We start from the raw sequence: 22530 nt of genomic DNA, 5'->3' as shown, positions 1-22530 counted from the left end.
TGAGCATTTGCAGTGGATTGCAGGAGTAGTCTGATGGAGATCTGGGGACTGATCTCCTCAGTGAGGCTTGGGCTGGCACCTCAGCGGAAGGGGTAGCAATGTCCCAGCAGCCATCTCCTGCCCTGGTTCCAGAAATCCGAGTAGTGTTGCAGGAATTTGGGGACATGTTCACTGGGAAACCAGGGTGCACCCACCTGGTGCTGCACCAGGTGGACACAGGACCCCAAAGTCCTATTAGGCAGGCCCCTTATAGAGTGCCTGAGAGAGTCAAAGACTTTGAGGGAGGAGGTACAGGAGATGTTGGAACTAGGGGTGATTCAAGAGTCCAACATTCCCTGGGCATCCCCAGTGGTGCTGGTGCCAAAGAAGGATGGCATCACCAGGTTCTGTGTGGACTACAGGAGATTAAATAGTCACACAGAGTCGGATGCTTACCCCATGCCTAGGACAGATGAGGCCCTAGAGCAGCTGGGTGGGGTTAAGTATCTTACAACCATTGATCTTGCCAAGGGTTACTGGCAGGTGCTCTTGACTCCCACTGCTAGAGAGAAGTCAGCCTTTGTGACTCCTTTTGGCTTGTATGAGTTCACAATGATGCTCTTAGGGATGAAGAATGACCCAGCAATTTTCCAGAGGCTGGTAGATCATATACTGGCAGGTGCCAGGAGGGTTTGCCCTTGCTTACCTAGATGATATTGCCATCTACAGCCATTCCTGGCCAGAACACCTTCAGCATGTCAGGGAGGTGCGGGGCAGACTACAGAGGGCAGGGTTGGCCATTAAGCCAAGGAAATGTCAGGTGGGTATGGCGGAGGTCTTCTACCTAGGACATAGAGTGGGGAGTGGTAAGATAAGGCCAGAACCTGACAAAGTGGGAGCCATTCAGGCATGGCCTGCACCTGTTACCAAAAAGCAGGTGAGGGCATTTTTAGGGACAGCAGGGTACTACAGAAAGTTCGTCCCCAGTTATAGTACCATAGCTTCTCCCCTCACAGACCTGACAAGGAAGAACAGGCCAGATAAGGTAGTGTGGGCCCCAGCATGTGAGCAGGCATTCCAGAAGCTTAAAGAAGCTTTGGGAGGACCACTTGTGTTAGCCAGTCCAGATTACAGTAAAGAATTTGTTCTGCAGGTGGATGCTTTGAACCATGGGGTGGGGGCTGTACTTAGCCAGATTTCTTCAGAGGGGGAAGAGCACCCAGTGGTTTATCTCAGTCGTAGACACCAACCCAGGGAGGAATGCTATGCAGCTGTAGAAAAGGAATGTCTAGCCATAGTGTGGGCATTGCAGAAACTTCAACCTTATCTGTATGGAAGGAAATTCACTGGTATGACAGATCACAACCCTATTATAGTTAAACAGGGCCAGCCAGCAAAATGCCAAGTTACTAAGATGGAGCCTTGGGTTGCAAGCGTATGATATGTCAGTGCAGCACCCCAGTGGGAGTAGACATGCCAATGCAGATTGGCTCTCAAGACAGGGAATGGGGTAAGGTACACTCAAATAGACCTAACCCTCTCAAGCGGCATTTCTCAAGGGTCACTTGAAAAACTAGCTTGAGTTCTCCGGGGAGGGGGGTGTGAAGGCTGCCAGCTAGCCAGATAGAATTGTCCAGATAATTCTGTCATTTGTAAATATGAATGTTGAATTACAGACTTGTTTTGTTACTTGAAATAAAATACTGTGAAATGTTGAACTTAAAACAATGTAGCAACATTGTCCTCTGATGTAAAGAAAATTAAGTCAAGCATTTCTTGGCTGTCCTTTGAAGCTGAAATTATTTCTCGTGTGTCCCTTTGAAGTTAGAATTTGAAGTCGATGAGTTTGGAGTGAAACATCCTGCCTATTGTTTTAACTTAAGGAATAATTACTAGAGTTTACATGTGGAATGTCTTTTATTGATGTAGTTTCCTGCAGGTGCAAGATAACAATTATGTAGTATCTGTTAGCCTGGGAACACCAGGAAAGTGTAAAAGAAGTGATGTAATGGGAACAAGGACTGCAATAGCAATTTAAACAGAAAGAACCAGAAGGCATTACGCATTTTTGTCTTAACTATCCAACTCACAGCACTGTCTTGCTCATATGTAAGTTATCTTAGACTTGTGTTTTCTTTTAGAAATAGCTAGGAACTAGAAAGATTAGACTACGTTTTTATGTGATGTCAGATCTTTACTATGGTGTTTTAAGTATTTCTCTGTGATTTTGGAACTCTTGACTAGCACTGTGTAGTAAGAAGTATTCTCTTGTGTTTTTATTATTTATTATTAAATATTTTCAAACCCTTTTAACTGTGGTTGTTTTGTGTAGAGATAATTTAAGCTCTTAAGAGTACTTGCATGCCTTTGGTAAAACTCTACAAAGCCACTCTAATAGCTTTAGCCCTGGGTTATACTACCAATTGGATAATAATATTGCACAGTAGTAACTGGACACCCTTTTAAGGGCCTTTGAGTAGCTGATAATTATTAATGGGTGTCAAGTGGTACTACGTATAGTTTGGGTAAAAGGGGCACAGCTGGAGAACCTGTGCCAGCCTTCCCCAGAAGTGTCTGTCTGGTTGTATAAACTCTCATGGGCAGGGCCACGAAGCACTGGTTGGCCAGAGAGGGTGCTGGAGGTTAGCTTGCCCACTAGGCCGAGATCTGGAGCCTATAGCTGTGCCAGTGGGGAGTCTTATTGGGGACCTGGAGAGCAAGGGAGCAACCAGCCCCGGACTGACTGTGATCTCTGTGTGCTCTTAAGGGAAATTGCACTTTACTGTGTGTATTTGTTATCCTTTCCTCATATATGAGGCACCCACTCTGGTGTTAGTGGTGAGGATTGAGGCTCATTGATTGTTGGGCCAAGGCACGGGCGTCACAGAGTAATCCGAATTTTTCTGATGATTTGAAATGTGAAATTCTTAATTTTCCACTTAGGCCGGATCTGGTATTTGGGCCTGCAGCAATACAGAGCCTTAGTGGGACAACTGAGATAAATAAATGCATGGAGTTTCTAGGGTTTTTCAGGTATCCAGGAGTTTACCTTATGGCTGCTTTATCAGTCCTTTAGAGAACAGAATAAACAGAAATTCCAGCCTAACAATCCTCCCCCTCAAAAATGGCAGGGAGGATAACTCTTCCTTACCAAATAAAATAGTAACTTTCCCAAAAAGAGTCCTTCTCCAGGTAATGAATGACCATGCTGGGAATCTGATCACCTTACCCACACCTCCTGCCCCAGTTTCCCCTACCAGTCTCACACCGTCTGACTCTCAACCCCTTTGCTTGTGGTCAGATGGTTTCAGACAGATGGGTGTTGAAGATGATTCAGGAAGGATACACTTTGCAGTGAGTGGATTGTCCTCCTTTCAGGGTGAAACCACCCAACCAGATAGACATGTTTCCAAAAGTGCTACAATGTAGTCCAAAGCAAGGGTCAGATAGCCAGAACCTGCAAATCACATGGACAGATTTTTATTCCAGGATATTTTTGGTACCAAATAAAGACCACGCTTCGGGACCTGTGTTAGATCTGTCTGCCTTTGTGTGAAAATTCCAAAATTTAAGATGTTGACCCTACAGTCAGTGCTTTAACACTAGATCTCAAAGATGCTTATCACATCTAAAGTTTGTGGTATCTGGATCACATTTCTGTTCTCTCTATTACCCTTTGAAAGCTGTCTGCTACACCTTGATTGTTCACAAAGTACCTAGCCCCAGAGGTGACTTACTGCAGATTTTAGGGTATCCACAGTTTTCCTTATTTAGACAACTTTCTTATTTGTGCAGTGTTCTCTCATATGTTAGGTAACAAATATATCCAACATCTTGTCACATCTAGGATTTCACTCAAGCCTACAAAAGTATGGTCTCTCACCTTCTCATGAAATGGTCTTTTTGGGCAAAAGGCCTTCTTTCCTAAAGAAAACATAATAGCTTACCATCAGATCTGAGTTTTTCCCCAACAGCTTCAGCCCTCTTGCAAGATAATGTCTCAGGATTCTAGGCAGTATGGCATCCATAATCCTCATGATACCTGTTGTTAGATTACACATGTGAAAAATCCAGTGGTACTTAAAACAAAGTTTTGGACTCAGCACCTACACCCCTTAGACTTTCAGATTTCCATGTTGGGGAATTAAGATGAGAATTGCAGAGGTGGAGGGATCAAATGGTTCTCAATCCAGGAATCCTTTTCTCTCTTCTAACCCCAATTCACTCTATCCAGACAGACTCTTGAGATTATGATTGGGATGTAGGTTCCATAAGAATAAAAGTGCAAGGTCTGTAGAACTCTTTGGACAGGCCAAAGCACATCGGCAAGAAAATGATAGCAGCAATTCATGATGTTCATCGTGTTTCACTGTTGCAGTCATTGCACTTGGGTTATCCTGCTGGCAGGCTATCTGCAGTCGGCCTGAATTCCAAAGTCCTTGTCCGGCGTCGGTTGCTGTCGCTTCTTCCCTGACATCAGTGCGCCAGGGGTATAAAAGATGCAGCCAACGCCATTTTCTTCAGTCTTTCTTGCCGCAGGGTGCCCGAAGCAAAAGCAGTTCGCAAGTGCCGGTCGGCCGACTCCTGAGATTTTCAAATTCGAATTTCAGATCCGAAGTCTTCATTGAAGCTAAGTACCCCGTTGGGGAAACTTTTTTTTTGCTCCAGTCCGATGTCAGAAAAAGTTAACAGTTGTATTTCTTGTGGGAAGCAAATACCTCATAAGGATTTTCATTCTTACTGTATTCCTTGCCTAGGCCCTGACAGCGACGTTGCTAGCTGTCGGTTTTGTGCTAGATTTAACCAACACACTATTAAGCGTCAGTTCAATTTTGCCTTTCATTACTTTGGCCGAAGATTTAATTATATAATGCCGTCGGAACAGCCGACGACCGGAGTTTATAAAAAGCGCAAGGAAAAGGACAGACATCCGAGGAACAAAACCGACGACGAGGCCTCCGCTAGGCCAGTCGCCGGTTCTCAGTGAGGCGCTTTCGCAGCCACTGGCGCCCACTACCTCAGAGCCACAGGCCGCTTCTGACTCCCACGTGGAGCCGACTAGGCCTCTGGATACTAAAGGTATTGGTCATTCGGAAACTATTCCCTCAGATGGGTCCAGAGCCGCTGAGCAGGCATCGACTTCTGAGGGTGTTTCAGACCTACACAGTTATGTTAAGCCAACCTCAGCTTCAAAGGCAGACTAAAGCAGCTCTAAAGACAAAGAAACAAGTACAGCATTCTCCTGCACAGACTTCCATGCCTAAAAAACAGATGCTTAAAATGGCCGAAGACCTAATTACTTTGATCAGGGGTTCCCATCCCCCTCCAGATAAGAGGCCTAGGCAAGAGACAGAATATGAATCTTCAGATCAGGTTTCCATTTCCTCCGATTCCTCTTCTGAACAGGGATCCTCCCTTCCTCCCTATGAGGATTCTGATGCTAAAGAGTCTCTTCCTTCAGCCTCTCCTCCTGAGGATTATTCTTTTGGGGAAACCCTTCACACCATGAGGGAGCACTTTCACTGGGAGAGCCAAGATTACTCAGAATCTAAGAAAAGGCTCAGAGACTTTCATTTACTACCTCAGCACAGACCTCTTGCTATTCCACCTGTTCTAGACATAGTAGATGATGTATTTTCAGAGTCCAGCCTGTCTCCTGACTCTTTACCCCCTGCACCGGTTAAGCCAGACAGATACTACAGGGTTCCAGACTCCCACAAATTTCTATATAAAAACCCTGCTGCTAACCCAGAAACTATATCTCAGGGTCCCAAAAAGGCCAAGGCTTCCACTGCGAAAAACCCTGTCCCCTCTGATAGGGATTCTAGGGCACTGGACAGATGGGGGAAAAAAGTTTACACTTCTGCTACCTTGGCTGTAAGGGCTTTAAATTGTCAGTTTCATATGCTTAAATATCAGCAATATTTAGTGTCACTGCTAAAACAGAAAATGTTAAATTCTGAATGTGCAAATAACAAGGAAATGCAGGAGTTATTGCATGCAGCTGAACAAGTGGGAAAACACTTTGCAATGTGGTTTTGATTCACTGGAGGCCCCTTGCAGGGCCGCTGTTACGGGTACTGTCATTAGAAGGCATGCTTGATTAAAGGAACAAAATCTGCCTGATCATGTTAAAGCAAAATTATTGGATGCTCCTTTACAGCATGATACTTTGTTTGGTGTTAAGGCAGAAGAGGTGTTGAAGAAAATGGAGGATAAAGCGAAATCTATGCAGACAGCTAAATATTTCTTACAGGTACAACAAACCAGATTTAGCAGGAACTGGCCTTCAAAGAATTGGTCTTTTCCAGTGTCAGACAGGCCGCAAAGTGGCAGATACAGACGCCCTAGAGGCAGATCCCAGCTCCAAGGCTCATACAGGCCTAAACAGTGGGGTGCTTCTACCTCCAAAAGCGGAGAAGACAAATCACAGCCGTATAGAAAACAGTCCCAATGACTTTCCTCTGCCAATACCAAGCACTTATCTTTTGGCAGCTCCCTTAGGGGGAAAACTAGCACTTTTTTTTCACAAAATTGGCATATAATCACCCAGGACAAATTGGTCTTGAATATAGTGTCCCAGGGCTACAGGTTCCATTTTCACACTTTGCCAAAGGCAAAATGTATGCCAGACCTGCCACAAAATCAATGGGCAGAGGCACAAAAACAAGTTACATCCCTCATGGACATGGTCTATTCAGTGAGTACCACAGCAAGAGCAGAGACAAGGATTTTACTCGACTATTCCTGGTACCCAGAAAGGACAAAGCCTGGAGACCAATACTGGACCTGTCTATTCTAAACACTTTTGTGGACGTTCCAAAATTCAAAATGTTGACTCTGCAGCAGCTTCTGCCCATGCTAGGTAAGAAGGCTTGGCTTATAACTTTGGACCTAAAAGAGGCAGGCATACCTGCATCTCCCAATCAGACGAAATTGCAGACGTTATCTCAGATTCATAGCTGGATTAATGCACTACCAATTCTCTGCACTGCACTTTGGCTTATCTACTGCGCCCAAGGTCTTCACAAAATGCCTGGCACCAGTAATTGCTTTCTGCAGACAAAGAGGAATTCAAATATACCCTTACTTGGATGACTGCCTTATTCAAGCAGAGAACAAAGACATTCTTCTGAAGCATCTGACATTTTAAAAAGATTACTAATTTGCCAAGGGTACACGGTAAACGAAAAGAAGTCAAAACTAGTACCCTCTCAAGAGATAATATTCCTGGGTGCAAGCTTAAATACAACTGCCCAGATGGCTTATCTCACGCCAGACAAACAAAGGCAACTGACTTCTTACTTCGAAATGTTGGCAACAAAGACCCAGTTATCTGCAAGAAAAATTCTGCAGTCTTTGGGCTTCATGGCTTCCTGCATTCTACTAATTCCATATGCAAGACTGCATATGAGGAAACTACAATGGTGTGTAGAAAGTGTTTGGACTCAGCATTGCCACAGCCTGGAAACATTAATTACCCTCATTCCCTGCCTCAACAGGAGTTTTGATGGTGGGCACAGGCTTGTCACCACAACAAGGGACAGCTATTCACTCTACCCACGGCCAGGCAAACACTAACAACAGTTGCATCAGATTATGCCTGGGGGGCCCACATGGCAGGAAAATGTATTCAGGGAGCATGGCCAGCAAGCCAAATTCATCTTCATATCAATCAAAAAGAGATGCTAGCTGTTCAGAATGCCCTGACAGCCTTCAAGAATCTACTTCATATAGGACAGCTGCTGGTAAAGACAATTAATACTGCAGTCATGTGATACATAAACAAGCAGGGAGGCACACATTCCTACCCCCTCTGCAGACAAGCTATGACTTTGTAGAACACAGCACTGACTTATCAAGTACACCTGCAAGCACAATTCCTGCCAGGAAAGACAAATACTCTGGCAGACGAACTAAGCAGAAATCTCAAGGATCCTCACAAGTGGAAACTAGATCCACAAATCTTCAGCATGATAACAAGGAAATGGGGATGCCCAGACATAGATCTATTTGCCTCCCCGCACAACTGCCAACTACAGAGATTCTGCACAAGGACTTATCACAAACAAGCATGGAAAGTGGATGCCCTATCATTCAGCTGGAAAACCCTTACAGTATATGCCTTTCCTCCACTGCCTCTCCTCCCCAAGGTACTCCTAAAGGTCAGACACGAGAAGCCAAAAATTATATTGATTGCCCCAGACTGGCCACGCCAGCACTGATACCCAATCCTAAAGAGCATGTCTCAAGGCCCAGCCTGGACATTACCCCAAATTCCTCATTTGCTGACCCAACAAAACAGTTGGATCCTGCACAGCCAACTCTGAACCCTAAATCTGGCTGCATGGCTGATAATTTAACCATTCAGAACACACCTCTCTCTAAAGCAGTTATGGATGTTATTTTGGAGGCCTGGAGGCCCAGCACCAGGAAATCTTATACAGAAAAATGGAAGAGATTCTGTGCTTGGAACCAGACACAAGGAATGGACACGCTTGTACCAAATATTCCTCAGATTTTACAATACCTAACTGAGATGCTGGACAAAGGCCTATCCTTCTCATCAGTTAAGATCCATGCATGTGCCATTTCAGCTCATTACAATACGGATCGACCTATGTTTTCACATCCACTGCTAAGGCAGTACCTCAATGGGGCCAAAAACATAAGACCTCCAAGGAGAGCTCCAACACCTGCCTGGGACCTCAATTTTGTCTTGGAAAAGCTCACACTGCCTCCTTTCGAGCCAGCCAATACAGCTGAAATAAAATACTTATGGAAAACAGCTCTGCTCCTAGCAATAACCTCCGCAAGAAGAGTCTCAGAGTTACAGGCACTAATGGCTGTGGAACCTTTTATTATTTTCCATCCGGACAGGGTCTCTTCAAGGACAAACCCAACATTTATGCCTAAGGTAGTGTCCAGTGTAGCTCTTAACCAAACAATTCATTTGCCTACCTTTTATCCAAACCCACAGAATAAGGGGGAGAGACTTCTGCATTCTTTGGACATACACAGCCAGCTACGCTTCTACTTGGACAAATCTAAAGCCTTCAGAAAGACTGAGCAACTCTTAGTGGCATATGCTGCAGGATCGCAAGGAAAAGCTATTTCAAAGCAGACCATTTCAAAATGGATAGGCCACTGCATTCGTTTCTGCCATTCACAACATGGCAAATCAGTGCCTAAGGGCATTAGGCCACCTTCAACCAGAGCAGCAGCCACTTCAGCAGCCTTCCTCAGAGGAGTACCAACCAAGGACATTTTGGAGGCTGCAACTTGGACTTCAATGCACACTTACAAAGCACTACCACTTGCATCTTTACTCTAAATCCAGAGCAGGCTTCGCCACTGCAGTTCTGCAGGGCCTCCTAGCCACTCCTAATTCTATCTAGCCCCAGCCACCCATCCTCAGCTTTGGGATTCAACCCAAGTGTAGTGACTGCAACAGTGAAACACAATGAACATAGTACAGTTGTGTACGTACCATAAATGTAGATGTTCGAGTGTATTCACTGTTGCAGTCCAGGTTACCCTCCCTTCATCCCCCTTTCATTGCTGGGACTTATCTGTACTTCTCTATTCTATACAACCTGTGTGGTGTATTTGCTTGTAGATGAAGGTAATGTTTATGTTAGTGCATGCTTCATGAGCAGAATTTTTAGCCTACCCTTTTAGGGGCACCTGACATCTGGGGAAGAAAAACTGAAGAAAATGGTGTTGGCTGCATCTTTTATACCCCTGGTGCGCTGACGTCAGGGAAGAGGCGACAGCAACCGATGCCGGACCAGGACTTTGGAATTCAGGCCGACTGCGGGTAGCCTGCCAGCAGGATAATCCAAGTGTAATGACTGGAACAGTGAATACACTCGAACATCTACATTTATGGTAGGTACACAACTGTACTTTTTGAAACTCTGCATCATCTGTGAGCTCTGGGTCTTTTACAGGAGATTACAGACAGCTGTACAGTGGTGTGGTATCTCAACAAACAAGGGGGTCCAAGGTCATACCCTCTTTGCATGTTGGCAGTGACAGCTTAGGAGTCAACTCCTCAGCATTCTCTAAGTCTTCAAGCTTCCTTCATTTCGTCAGAGCAAAACATTGTGGCAGACAGACTCAGCAGATCCTGGACAGATCCTCATGAATGGAAACTCGGTGCAGGTGTGTTCCAGGACTTGATTCAGATGTGGAGAGCACCTCAAATTGATCTGTTCACTTCCTCAAAAAAAGACATCCAGAAAAATTCTGTTTGAGACATCCTTACAGCCAAGTATGAAAAACAGATGCTCTGTCATTCCCTTTGTCGTTAATATTGCTGTAGGCGTTTCCACTGTTTCCAGTTCAGTTCTTTTTCTAAAGATTCAGAAAGAGTTACCAAAAATCATTGTGGTTACTTCATTGTATCCCAGGCAAATTTGGTTCTCCCTTCTTAATGAATTGGCCAAGGGCAATTACCATGACTTTCCTCACAGACTGGATCTATTCACCCAGCACAAGGGAAGTTTGATGCACCCCATCATCAGTCAACCACAACTGAACCTAGGTGATTTAATTTTCATATCTTTTAGTTACCTTTTTTCACAAAGATGTGCAGCTGGTATTAAAGGAGACAAGAAAATCTGCTACTAGAAAGTCTTATATTAGCCAATGGAAGAAATGTTTTAGTTTGTGCCTTGCAAGTCATGGGTTCGAAAAAGGAAGTGGTGCCTCTAGTTCTCAAGGTGCATCTTGCAGCCATCTCAGCTTGTCTGCTTATCGATCCCCCTTTTTAAATGTTTGTGGTCTCTGATGTTCATCGTGTTACACTGCTGCAGTCATTACACTTGGGTTATCCTGCCGTCAGGCGGTTCCCCAGTCGGCCTGAGTTCCAAAGTCTTGGTCCAGCATCGGTTGCTGTCGCCTCCTCCCTGATGTCAGTGCGACAGGGGTATATAAGATGCAGCCGACACCATTTTCTCCAATCTTTCTTGCCGCGCGGTGCCCGAAACCAAAGCAGTTCGCAAGTGCCGGTCGGCCGTCTCCTGAGATTTTCATTCCAAATCCAGAACCGAAGTCTTCTACAAAGCTAAGTACCCCACTGGGGAAACTTTTTCTTGCCTTATAAATGTAGATGTTCGAGTGTATGCACTGCTGCAGTCCAGGTTACCCTTCCTCCTCCTTGCTGGTACATGCCTATGTCTTCTACCCTTTACTACCTATGGGGAGTACTTGCTGGTAGCTGAAAGTTGTTGTTTGCTTTTCTTATGTATGGTATGTTTTATTAGCAATTTGAATTGCCTACCTATTTGGGGGCACCTGACATCTGGGGCAAGAAAAGCTGAAGATGGCATCAGCTGCATCTTATATACCCCTTTCGCACTGACGTCAGGGAGGAGGCGACAGCAACCGACACCGGACCAAGACTTTGGAACTCAGGCCGACTGTGGAACCACCTGACGGCAGGATAAACCCAAGTGTAATGACTGCAGCAAGTGTATACACTCGAACATCTACATTTATGGTAGGTACAAAACTGTATTTTTCTGAAAGGTGTATTGCACATACCTCCTTGCAAACAACTTATTTTGCCTTGAAATGTATTTTTTTTCCTACAAAAACTGTCCTTGTCTCTTTCTGATCCAGCCTTTGAAGGCTGAGTTGCAGTTCATTACTTGGAAGACTGTTGGTTGTTATGTCTGCAAGGTGAGTTTTCCACAGGATTAGGATTGCATTATACAGAAATCATTTTTGCCTAAACTTGTTTCTGATTTTACTTTGAATCAAGCTATCAATCTCATATTCTTCCCAGAGAGGAAAAAAGGGTGAACAACTTCAACATACATTGGATTTGCACAGGTAACTCAGATACTACTTTGACAGAAATAATTTGTTTAGTAAGGCTGAATAGCTGTTTCTTATGCTGGGTCAAAGAAAGGCTAAACGGTGTGTGTAAGCAGACTTTATCCAGATGGTTGCCCTCTGCTGTAGTTTTTGCCTTTCCCACCTTGGTATAGCTATTCCAGGCAAAGTTTAAGGTATGTTCTACCAGGTCATTATCCTCTTTGATGGCATACTGGAAAGGGGTGGACTTAAAGTATTCTAGGGGCAGTGTTGTTGTCCTTTGTTCATTCCTTTAAATAGTACTACCAACTGGATTTCTTGTATAGATCAAGGACAGGCTTTGCTAGGAACATTATTCAGGGGTTTCTGGACCCTCTTCCTTTCCACCAACCAGGTGGGGTAAGCTAAAGGGTGTCCTACCCATAGACTACAGCAGTACTGAGAATGAAGAACATAGTACAGTTGGTAAGAACTACTCGCCCATAATAGTACATATTTGAATCTCTTCTCTGCTGCAGTAGCTGCACTGCACGCACCCACCACCCCACTTTTGTATATACTCGAGGTAGGGCACAATTTCCTTTGTTGGGGCTGCTGCTGCTGTTTGGATTATTTTTTGGTGATTATTGAAACAGTCGCCAAGGCCATAGACGAAGGGAAAGTAGTCCACACAGCCTATCTGGACCTCCCGAAGGCATTTGACACAATACCCCACTCGGGCATCATAGATAAGCTATCCAGCCTAAATATAAACCCCTATGTCACAAGATGGGTTGCAAACTGGCTCAAAGGCAGAACCCACAGAGTCAGAATTGCTGGAGCCATGTCTGACTCAAAACCGGTCACAAGTGGTGTACCACAGGGCTCAGTCCTGGGACCTCTCTTGTTCGGTATATACTTCTCCGAGGTGCAGGCCAGCACGGGAGGACTGTGGCTGACCAAGTTTGCAGATGACTGCAAACTGGGAGCCATAATTGACTCTCCAGCTGACACGAGCATCCTTCAAAAAGGTCTCACAGAGACAAACAACTGGTACCAGAGCCACGGTCTAAAGCTTAATGCCAAAAAGTGTATAGTCATACCCTTTGGCAAAAACAAAGTACCCACAAATTATCACATAGGAGGAAACCCACTAAGCACGGAGGAAGTAATTAGGGATCTGGGGACCTAAGTTGATAGTAATCTCTCCTTTGACATCCACATTGCCAAAGTGGTTAGAAAAACTTTCTACATAGCCTACCTTAACATGAAAGGATTCACGTCTAGATCGAAGGAGGTCATAGTGCCCCTCTATGCGGCCCTAATTAGGCCCATAATAGAATACAATGCCCCTTTTGGGATGTATCTTAACCGACACCTGCAGCAACTAGAAAGACCCCAAAAGTCCCTCACAAAAAGAGTCAAAGTACTCAAACAGATCCCATACATGGCTCGGTTAAAAGAACTCCCAACTCTACTCAGTTGCGTACTGCCCACTTAGAGGCGACCTATGCCTGACATATAAAGCCATGTCCAACCCAGAATTAATGAACTTGCTCCACTTCAGAAAATCCAAATCCCTTAGAGCTACTGGCTCGAGGGATCTGAACCTCTGCACAGAAATAGACAGAACATGTTGGAGGGACAGATTCATAACCCAGAGGCTTCCTTTGCTCTGGAATAGAATCCCAGTCCATGTTAGACAGAGCCCCTCACTGACTCTCTTCAAGAAGAATCTTGATGAGTGGATGGGGGATCGTAGGTTTACCCCGGGGATTACTTCAATGTCAGTACTAGACAGAGGCATGGTAAACTAACCTTAGTAAGGGTTCGGTAAACCCGAATCGAAGGTTGGCGAAAGCCAAACTCACTCGGGCTAGGCTTATAAATGCCTCAGGGCAGATAGCCTAGTATGAACCTATGAACCTATGATGGGTGGTGGCTGTCTTAGGGTAAATCTGTCTTCCTTTTTCAGGGCAGAAAAATCCTGAAGATTTACCTCACTCTTGTTGCTGATGGGCTGCACCCTTTTTGGTAGGAAGTATATCAGCAGTCAGAGTAAGTGAGAGAGAGGAGAGTTGCAGCTTTGGCAAGCTGGCTAGGTGCTGTGGCTTTAGGAGGACACTACCCATAGTCAACTACAGCAGTTAGGAAATTGAAACATATGTTAATGGGTAAATGGCACTTAGACAACTGTACTTGATGGTTTGTTTCAAACCTAGTGATACACACTTGTATGAAACTGTGTTCTGTGCATCGTATAAAGCTGGAAGTTAAAATCGGAGGTTTATCATTAGCATCCGGATTGTAATCTGTGTTTATTTGTTATGATATTCATTTCTTGTAGGTTTTGTGCAAATGTTGTATTGAGAATGATTGCTCAAGTCAAGTTTACAGTGGATTATTGTTTTTCACTTTTACTTGTAAGGAGTACAAGTGGCGAGAGATGGAGGAGCAGAGGCAAGCTGAGAGACTTCAAAGGCAACTGCAGCAAGAACAAGCGTACCTTTTGTCATTACAGCAAGATCACAGACAGCAGCAACAACAGCAGCAGCAACAGCAGCAGCAGCAAGAAAGGAGCAAACCTGTACATCATGTTTCTGAGCAAAAACCTCAGTATGAACTGTCAGAAAGAACTAGAGAGGCAGCCCCACCTAGAGTAAGCAGCTGATGTCATGCATTATATGTAAAATGAACAGTGTATGGCTGAATTTCAAGTGAGCATAAACAGTTGCTACATGACTTACAGTAACCATTTCTCTCCATTCATCCTTTAGTACCTGCTTTATCAAACCTTATATTTGTGGGAACCACGGCCTACCCCAACAGGCAAATGGCAAGTGACAGGAAACAGTTCTAGAGAAGACAGCTGTCCATTGCCAGGCACACTGATATAGATAAATACACTACATACATACACATACATACTCACACCCACACCCATGGAGGATTTGAGCATGCTATATTGCCTACTCTATTTGTCCTTGAAATATTATTAATTTGTCCTTTGACTGGGTTCGTATCATTAGGCTGTTGTGGGAGCAATTTGGAAACCTGGGTGGAGACCGCCTTTGGCATGGAGGGATATACATGCGCCACACGTAGTCCACCGCAGATAGGATCTGAACCAGAGAACTTACATGCTGTGAGGCATCTGTGCAAGTAGCTGCAGCAGTGTCATCTCATTTGTTAAGCAGTAAGTGGGCTGTACTTTTCTCAGTGGTTTATTTATTTATTTTATTTATTTAACATTTGTTGACCGGGAATGTCTGAATAGGTTCCACAGAGCCTGTTTTCAGCGGAGGCCCGGGGAGAAATGCTCCAGATGCATGTCTTTGGAATGTTGGAGGAAACCGGAGTACCCGGAGGAAACCCACGCGAACACAGGGAGAACATGCAAACTCCACACAGAAGGCACCCCAGCCGAGAATTGAACCAGAGAACCTCTTGCTGTGAGGCGACAATGTTAACCACTGCACCACTGTGCCGCCCAGTTTAGTAAGAAATGTTGTATATGCTTGTTTTACACCTGCCACATAGAAGGTAAAAACATCACTTCATTCAAGCACCTTACCGTATAAACACAGCCATATGCAGAGAATGTTCATTTAATCTTTTAATTAGTGATCTTAAAGAGAACTTGGCAAAGTTGTTGGCTGTTTGCTTCATTTATCAAGCTTACAACCTGCTGACCCTCAAGAAGCCTGATTGCTATAACCCCATGTTAATGTGTTCTATTTCTCATATAATATTCATGTTATGGTATTGACTGCCAGTTCAATAAATGCTCTTAAAGTGGAATAACTGAAGCTGCATCTTTAAAAGAACAATGCAGATTGATTTTTTTCTTGCAACAGGCCCAACTCTGTACATCCTCCACAGCTCCTTGCTTAAATATTCTAACCATAATTGCAAAGCTTTGGAGAAAGGGCAGAGGTCACCTATATCAAAAAGCTGTACTATTTGAGTGACTTGTGATTTCAATTAATACTTAAGTTAATACTGTAGCGTCAGTTTAACAAATACATTTTTTGCAGATGTTCATAGTGTTTGACTGTTGCAGTCATTACACTTGGGTTATCCTGCTGGCAGGCGACCGGCAGTCGGCCTGAGTTCCAAAGTCTTGGTCCGGCGTCGGTTGCTGTCGCTTCTTCCCTGACATCAGTATGCCAGGGGTATAAAAGTTGCAACTGACGTCATTTTCTTCAGTCTTTCTTGCCGCGCGGTGCCTGAAGCAAAAGCAGTTCGCAAGTGCCGGTCGGCCGACTCCTGAGATTTTCAAAATTGACTTTCAGAACCGAAGTCTTCAATAAAACTAAGTAGCCCGTTGGGGAATCTTTTTTTTGCTCCAGGCCGATGTCAGTAAGTGTTAATAATTGTATTTCTTGTGGGAAGCAAATACCTCATAAGGACTTTCACTCTTACTGTATTCCTTGCCTAGGCCCTGACCACGACGTTACTATTTGTCGGTTTTGTGCTAGATTCAGTAAATGCACTATTAAACATCGGTTTGATTTTGCTTTACATTATTTTGGCCGAAGGTTTAATTACATAATGCTGTCGGAACAACCAACAACCGGAATTTACAAAAAACGCAAAGACAAGGAAAAGGACAGGCATCCGAGGTCCAAAACCGACAACGAAGTCTCTTCTAGGCCAGTCTCCGGTTCGCCGGTTCTCAGTGAGGCGCTTTCGCAGCCCCTGACACCCGCTACCTCAGAGCCACAGGCCGTAACAGACAGCCACGTGAAGACACCAAGGTCTGTGGAAACTCAAGGTATTGGGCCTATGGAAACTATACCCTCAGATGTGTCCGGAGCCACTGAGCAGGCATTGGCTTCTGAGGGTGTTTTCAGACCTTCACAGCTTACAATTAAGGCTACTACAGCAGCAAAGGCAAAGTCAAAAACACCATTAAAGACAAGGAAACAAGTACAGCATTCTCCAGAACAGTCATTCATGCCAAAGAAACAGATGCTTAAAATGGCCGAAGACCTTATTACTTTAATCAGGGGCTCTCATCCCCCTCCTGACAAAAGGCCTAGGCAAGACACTGATTATGATTCCTCTGATCAGGTTTCCATTTCCTCTGATTCCTCTTCTGATCAGGGATATTCTCTCCCTCCTATGAGGACTCTGATGCAGAAGAGTCCATACCTTCAGCCTCATTGCCTGAGGATTATTCTTTTGGGGAAACCCTGCACACCATGAGGGAGCATTTCCATTGGGAGAGCCAGGATTATTCAGAATCCAAGAAATGGCTCAGATTTCCTTTTATTGCCTCAGCACAGGCCCCTGGCTATCCCCCCTGTGCTTGATATTGTAGATGATGTTTTTTTCTGAATCCAGTCTGTCTCCTGATTCTTTACCCCCTGCACCAGTCAAGCCAGACAGGTACTACAGGGTCCCTGACTCTCATAAATTTCTTTACAAAAACCCCGCTGCAGACCCAGAAACAATTTCTCAGGGTCCTAAAGGGGTTAAGGTTTCCACTGCTAAAAATCCTGTCCCCTCCGATAGGGATTCCAGAGCTCTGGACAGATAGGGGAAAAAAGTTTACACTTCTGCTACTTTAGCTATAAGAGCTTTAAACTGACAGTTTCACATGCTTAAATATCAACAGTACCTCATGTCATTGTTAAAACAGAAAATGGTTTCAAATACAGAAAGTCCTGACAGTAAGGAAATGCAGGATTTATTGCATGCAGTTGAACAAGTGGGAAAGCATACTCTGCAATGTGGTTTTGATTCATTAGAGGCTTCTTGTAGAGCCGCAGTTACAGGCTCTGTTATTCGTAGACATGCTTGGTTGAAAGAACAAAGTTTACCTGACCATGTTAAAGTAAAATTATTGGATGCTCCATTACAGCATGATACTTTATTTGGTATTAAGGCAGAAGAGGTGTTAAAGAAAACAGAGGATAAAGCAAAGTCAGTGCAGACAGTGAAAGATTTATTAAAGGTTCAACCACCTAGATGTAGCAGAAACTGGCCTTCAAAAAATTGGTCCTTTCCAGTTTCAGACAGGCCACAAAGCAGCAGATACAGATGCCCAAGAGGCAGATCTCAGCCCCAAGGCTCCTACAGACCTAAACAATGGGGTGCTTCAGCCCCCAAAGGAGGGGAAGGCAAATCACAACCTTATAGGAAACGGTCACAATGACTTCCCTCTGCAAATGCCAAGCACTTATCTGTTGACAGCTCCCCTAGGGGAAAAGCTAGCACTTTTCTCAAAAAAATTGGCACATGATCACCCAAGACCAATGGGTGCTGAGCATTGTTTCTCAGGGTTGCAGGTTCCACTTCCACACGCTTCAAAAACCAGAAGGTATGCCAGACCTGCCACAAAACCAATGGGCAGAGGCACAAAAACAGATTGCTGCTCTTATGGACATGAGAGCTATTCAAAAAGTTCCACAGCGAGAAGAGGGACAAGGATTTTACTCAAGACTTTTCTTAGTACCCAGAAAGGACAAAGCCTGGAGACCAGTACTGGACCTGTCAATCCTAAATACTTTCCTGGATGTTCCAAAATTCAAAATGTTAACCCTACAAGAACTTCTGCCCATGCTGGGCAAGGAGGCTTGGCTAGTTACTTTGGACCTCAAAGAGGCATACCTGCATGTCCCTGTCAGACAATCTTGCAGAAGATACCTCAGATTCATAGCAGGCTCAATGCATTGCCAATTCTCTGCACTGCCCTTTGGCTTATCTACTGAGCCCAGGGTCTTCACAAAATGCCTGGCACCAGTAATTGCATTTTGCAGACAAAAAGGAATTCAAATATATCCCTACTTGGACCACTGCCTTATTCAAGCAGAGAGCAAGGACATTCTTCTAAAGCACCTGGCGTTTGTAAAATGATTGCTAATTTGCCTAGGGTACACAGTAAATGAAAAGAAATCAAAACTAGTGCCCTCTCAAGAGATAATATTACTGGGTGCAAGCTTAAATACAACTGCCCAGATGGCTTATCTCACGCGAGACAAACAAAGGCAACTGACTCATTACTGTCAAGTGATGGCAACAAAAGCCCAGCTCCCTGCAAGAAAAATTATGCAGGCCCTGGGTTTCATGGCATCCTGCATTCTACTAATTCCAAATGCAAAACTGCATATGAGGAAACCACAGTGGTATCTAAAAAGTGTTTGGACTCAGCATTGTCACAGCCTGGCGACAGTCATAACTTTAATTCCCTGCCTACAACAGGAGTTTCGATGGTGGTCCCAGGTCTGTCCACCACAACAAGGGACAGCCTTTCACCTTACCCACAGCCAGGCAGACAATAACGGATGCATCTGATTATGCTTGGGGAGCACATATGGCAAGAAAATGTATTCAGGGCACGTGGCCCAAGGAACAAATGCATCTTCACATCAATCAAAAAGAGATGCTAGCTGTACAGAATGCCCTGACAGCCTTCAAGGACATAATACATCCAGGACAACTATTAATAAAGATGGACAATTCCACAGTTATGTGGTACATAAGCAAGGGGGCACACAATTCCTACCCCCTATGCAGACAAGCCATGACTTTGTGGAACACAGCACTGACTTATCAAGTACATCTGCAAGCACAATTCCTGCCAGGAACAAAAAATACACTGGCAGATGAACTAAACAGAAATCTCATGGATCCTCACGAATGGAAGCTAAATCCACAAGTGTTCAGCATGATATCAAGGAAATGGGGACGCCCAGACATAGATCTGTTTGCCTCCCCTCACAATTACCAAATACAGAAATTTTGCACAAGAACTTATTACTCTCAAGCATGGAAAGTGGATGCTCTATCATTTAGCTGGAAAGGCCTGACAGTCTATGCCTTCCCTCCGATGCCTCTTCTCACGAAGGTGCTACTAAAAGTCAGACAAGAAAGGCCAAAAATTATCCTGATTGCACCAGACTGGCCATGCCAGCACTGGTACCCAATCCTAAAGAGTTTGTCCCAAGACCCACCTTGGCCTCTACCTTAAATCCCTCATCTTCTGACACAACAAAAAAATCAGATTCTGCACAGTCAACTCAGAACCTTAAACCTGGCAGCATGGCAGATAATGTAGCCACTCAGACTGCACCTCTCTCTAAAGCCGTTATGGATGTTATTTTAGAAGCCAGGAGGCCCAGCACTAGGAAATCTTATGCAGAAAAATGGAAGAGATTCTGTGCTTGGAACCAGGCACAAGGTCTCGAACCACTTGTCCCTAATATACCTCAGATTTTGCAATACCTAACTGAGATGTTGGACAAAGGCCTATCTTTCTCATCTATTAAAATCCATGCCTCTGCCATTTCAGCTCATTACAATACGGATCCTCCTCTTTTTTCACATCCTCCACTACGACAGTACTTCAGAGGGGCAAAAAATATAAGACCCCCATGGAGAGCACCAGTACCTACTTTGGACCTCAATTTTGTTTTAGAAAAAATCACACTGCCTCCTTTTGAACCAGCCAGCACAGCTGATCTAAAATTTCTGTCATGGAAAACTGCTCTGCTCCTAGCAATAACTTCAGCAAGAAGAGTCTCAGTTACAGGCATTGATGGCTGTGGAATCTTTCCTCATTTTTCATCAGGACAGGGATGTCCTTCATGGATGCATCTGCAGTCATAACAACTGGTTGTTCCTGTCGTCAGGCGCAGCCTTCGGGCAGCAGCCATGTCCATTAAACAGTGCCTGTTAAACCCCCCCAAACCAGGCCTCTTCCAGTTCTCAAATGCTTACTTTGGCAGAAGAAGAGACCTAGGCAGAGCCCCATGAGCCAGTGTCCTCTGATGATTCTGCTGATGAATCAGACATAACTGACCAGCCAGAGACTCCTTCTCCAATTTTGAAGATTCTGATGCCTGAAGAATCCATTCAGCTGCTTTCCCACCAGAAGAATTCTCCTTTGTGAAAACCTTGCATGCCATGCGAGAACAGTTCAATGGCAGCAAAGTTTTTCAGACTGACCTTTTTGCACCTTCCAGCACAGGCCCCTTAGCTATACCTCCTGCGCTCCAGATTCTTTACCCCCAGCCCCTGCCAAACAGAGAGAGATTTTAGGGTGCCAGATACTCATCACCACCTTGATACAATACCAAGAGTTTATGCTTGATCAGTTAACTAAAAGCTAACCACTGATGAATCTCTTGATAAGAAAATATGTATTAGAAATGGTAAAATACATACAGCAAGTTAGTAAACATTCTTTAAAATGTGGCTATGGATGCACTAGGCTTCATTATTTAGATCAGCCATGACTGGCACTAGAAGGCATGCATGGCTAAAGGGAGCAGCTTTACGGATCATGTTAAATCTAAATTGCTAGATGCTCCTATGGATAAAACAAGTTTGTTTGTTTAGCAGGAACTGGCCTGCCAAAATTGGTCCTTTCTGACTCCACAAGACCTACCAGGGAACAAATAGCAGCTCTCTGGGCGGAAAGCTAACCTTATTTTCAAAAACTGGCACCACATAACAAAGGAAGGCTGTGGAGAAAGTGCCAACAGCAGAGCAAGGAAAGGTTCTACTCCAGACTATCTAGTGCCAAGAAGAAGGAAAAAAGTTGAGACCCATTCTAGACCTGTCCCACCTGAATACTTACATCATTGTCCCAAAATTCCATGCTGGGCAAGGAGTGTTGGCTGGTAACTCTATCTCTCAAGGGCATACCTGCGTCCCCCCCCATCCAATCAATCTGCGAGACCATAAGATTTTTTTTCTTGCAGGAGAGCACAATTCTCAGCATCTCCCTTTGAGAAACTATCTACTCTCCCCAGAGTATTCACAAAATGCTGGCATTCAAATTTATCCATACCTAAAGTCAAGACTGATACCATCCCAGACAAGGACTTTCCTGGGAGAGGGAATTGGACACAGTAAGACAAATGGCATTTGGCATCATGCATAATCTTGGTTGAAATCCCACTAATACCATGCTTAAAAAGGGAGTCTATGGTGGTGCTCAGGCATGCCAGTCAAACCCAGGCCGGACACAGGACCAACTTCACCTGCACATAAACCTAAAAGAAATGCTGGCAGTAAAACTGGCAATCCAAAAGTTCAGACCATTTCTCAAGGAGAACCACTTGATGATAAGGACAGACAACACCACAGTCATGTGGTACATCAACAAACACCTATGCAGAATGACTTTGGAGCTGTGGACCCTGGCACTCAGCTACAACATCCAGTTACAGGCAATATTTGTGCAGATATGTTAAGCAGGACCACATCGGATGCCCACGAATGGCAGCTGCACCCGATATCTTCAAGACCATCTCGAAGAAATGGGGAATGCCTCAGATATCACCTCTCAATCACCAGCTCAAAAATTCTGCACAAGGACATTCCACCCACTAGCATGGAAAGTGGACTCGCTCTCCTTCAGCTGGAAAGGCCTAACAGCATATGCATTCCCACCTCTTCCTTGATACACAAAGTACTACTAAAAATCAAGGAGGAACGCCCAAGAATAATCCTGATAGCTCCAAACTGGCCAAGACAGCATTGGTACCCACTGCTGAGGAGCATGTCTGATGCCTTTGATGCTAACTCAGAACAACTTCAGCACCATGCATCCAAACCTATGGAACATCGCATAGCAGCTGCTAATACAGAACTTTCACAAAGAGTTAAAGACATTATTCTTGAACCTTCAACTAGAAGAAGGTTTGTCATTTCTACTCCTCCATCAAGATTCATGCATCAGCTATTTCAGCAGAATACAGTTTTGATCCACCTGTCAGGCAGTTCCTCAGA

At 44.5% G+C, this 22530-nt stretch overlaps 1 protein-coding gene across 1 annotated transcript in view; it reads left to right on the top strand.

Annotated features, from left to right (window-relative positions):
• MAP4K4 (mitogen-activated protein kinase kinase kinase kinase 4) overlaps positions 1-22530 on the top strand; it is a 3343981-nt gene that overhangs the window by 1543080 nt on the left and 1778371 nt on the right. Inside the window, exon 16 of the mRNA XM_044071965.1 lies at positions 14213-14443. Within this exon, the coding sequence (XP_043927900.1) occupies positions 14213-14443 (231 nt within the window). The remainder of the gene's footprint in view (positions 1-14212; positions 14444-22530) is intronic.

Source organism: Protopterus annectens, chromosome 5.part0, assembly GCF_019279795.1.
Source record: "Protopterus annectens isolate FY-2018-M chromosome 5.part0, PAN1.0, whole genome shotgun sequence".
Classification (NCBI taxonomy): Eukaryota; Metazoa; Chordata; order Ceratodontiformes; family Protopteridae; genus Protopterus; species Protopterus annectens.
This window is presented reverse-complemented; position numbering and strand designations above follow the sequence as displayed.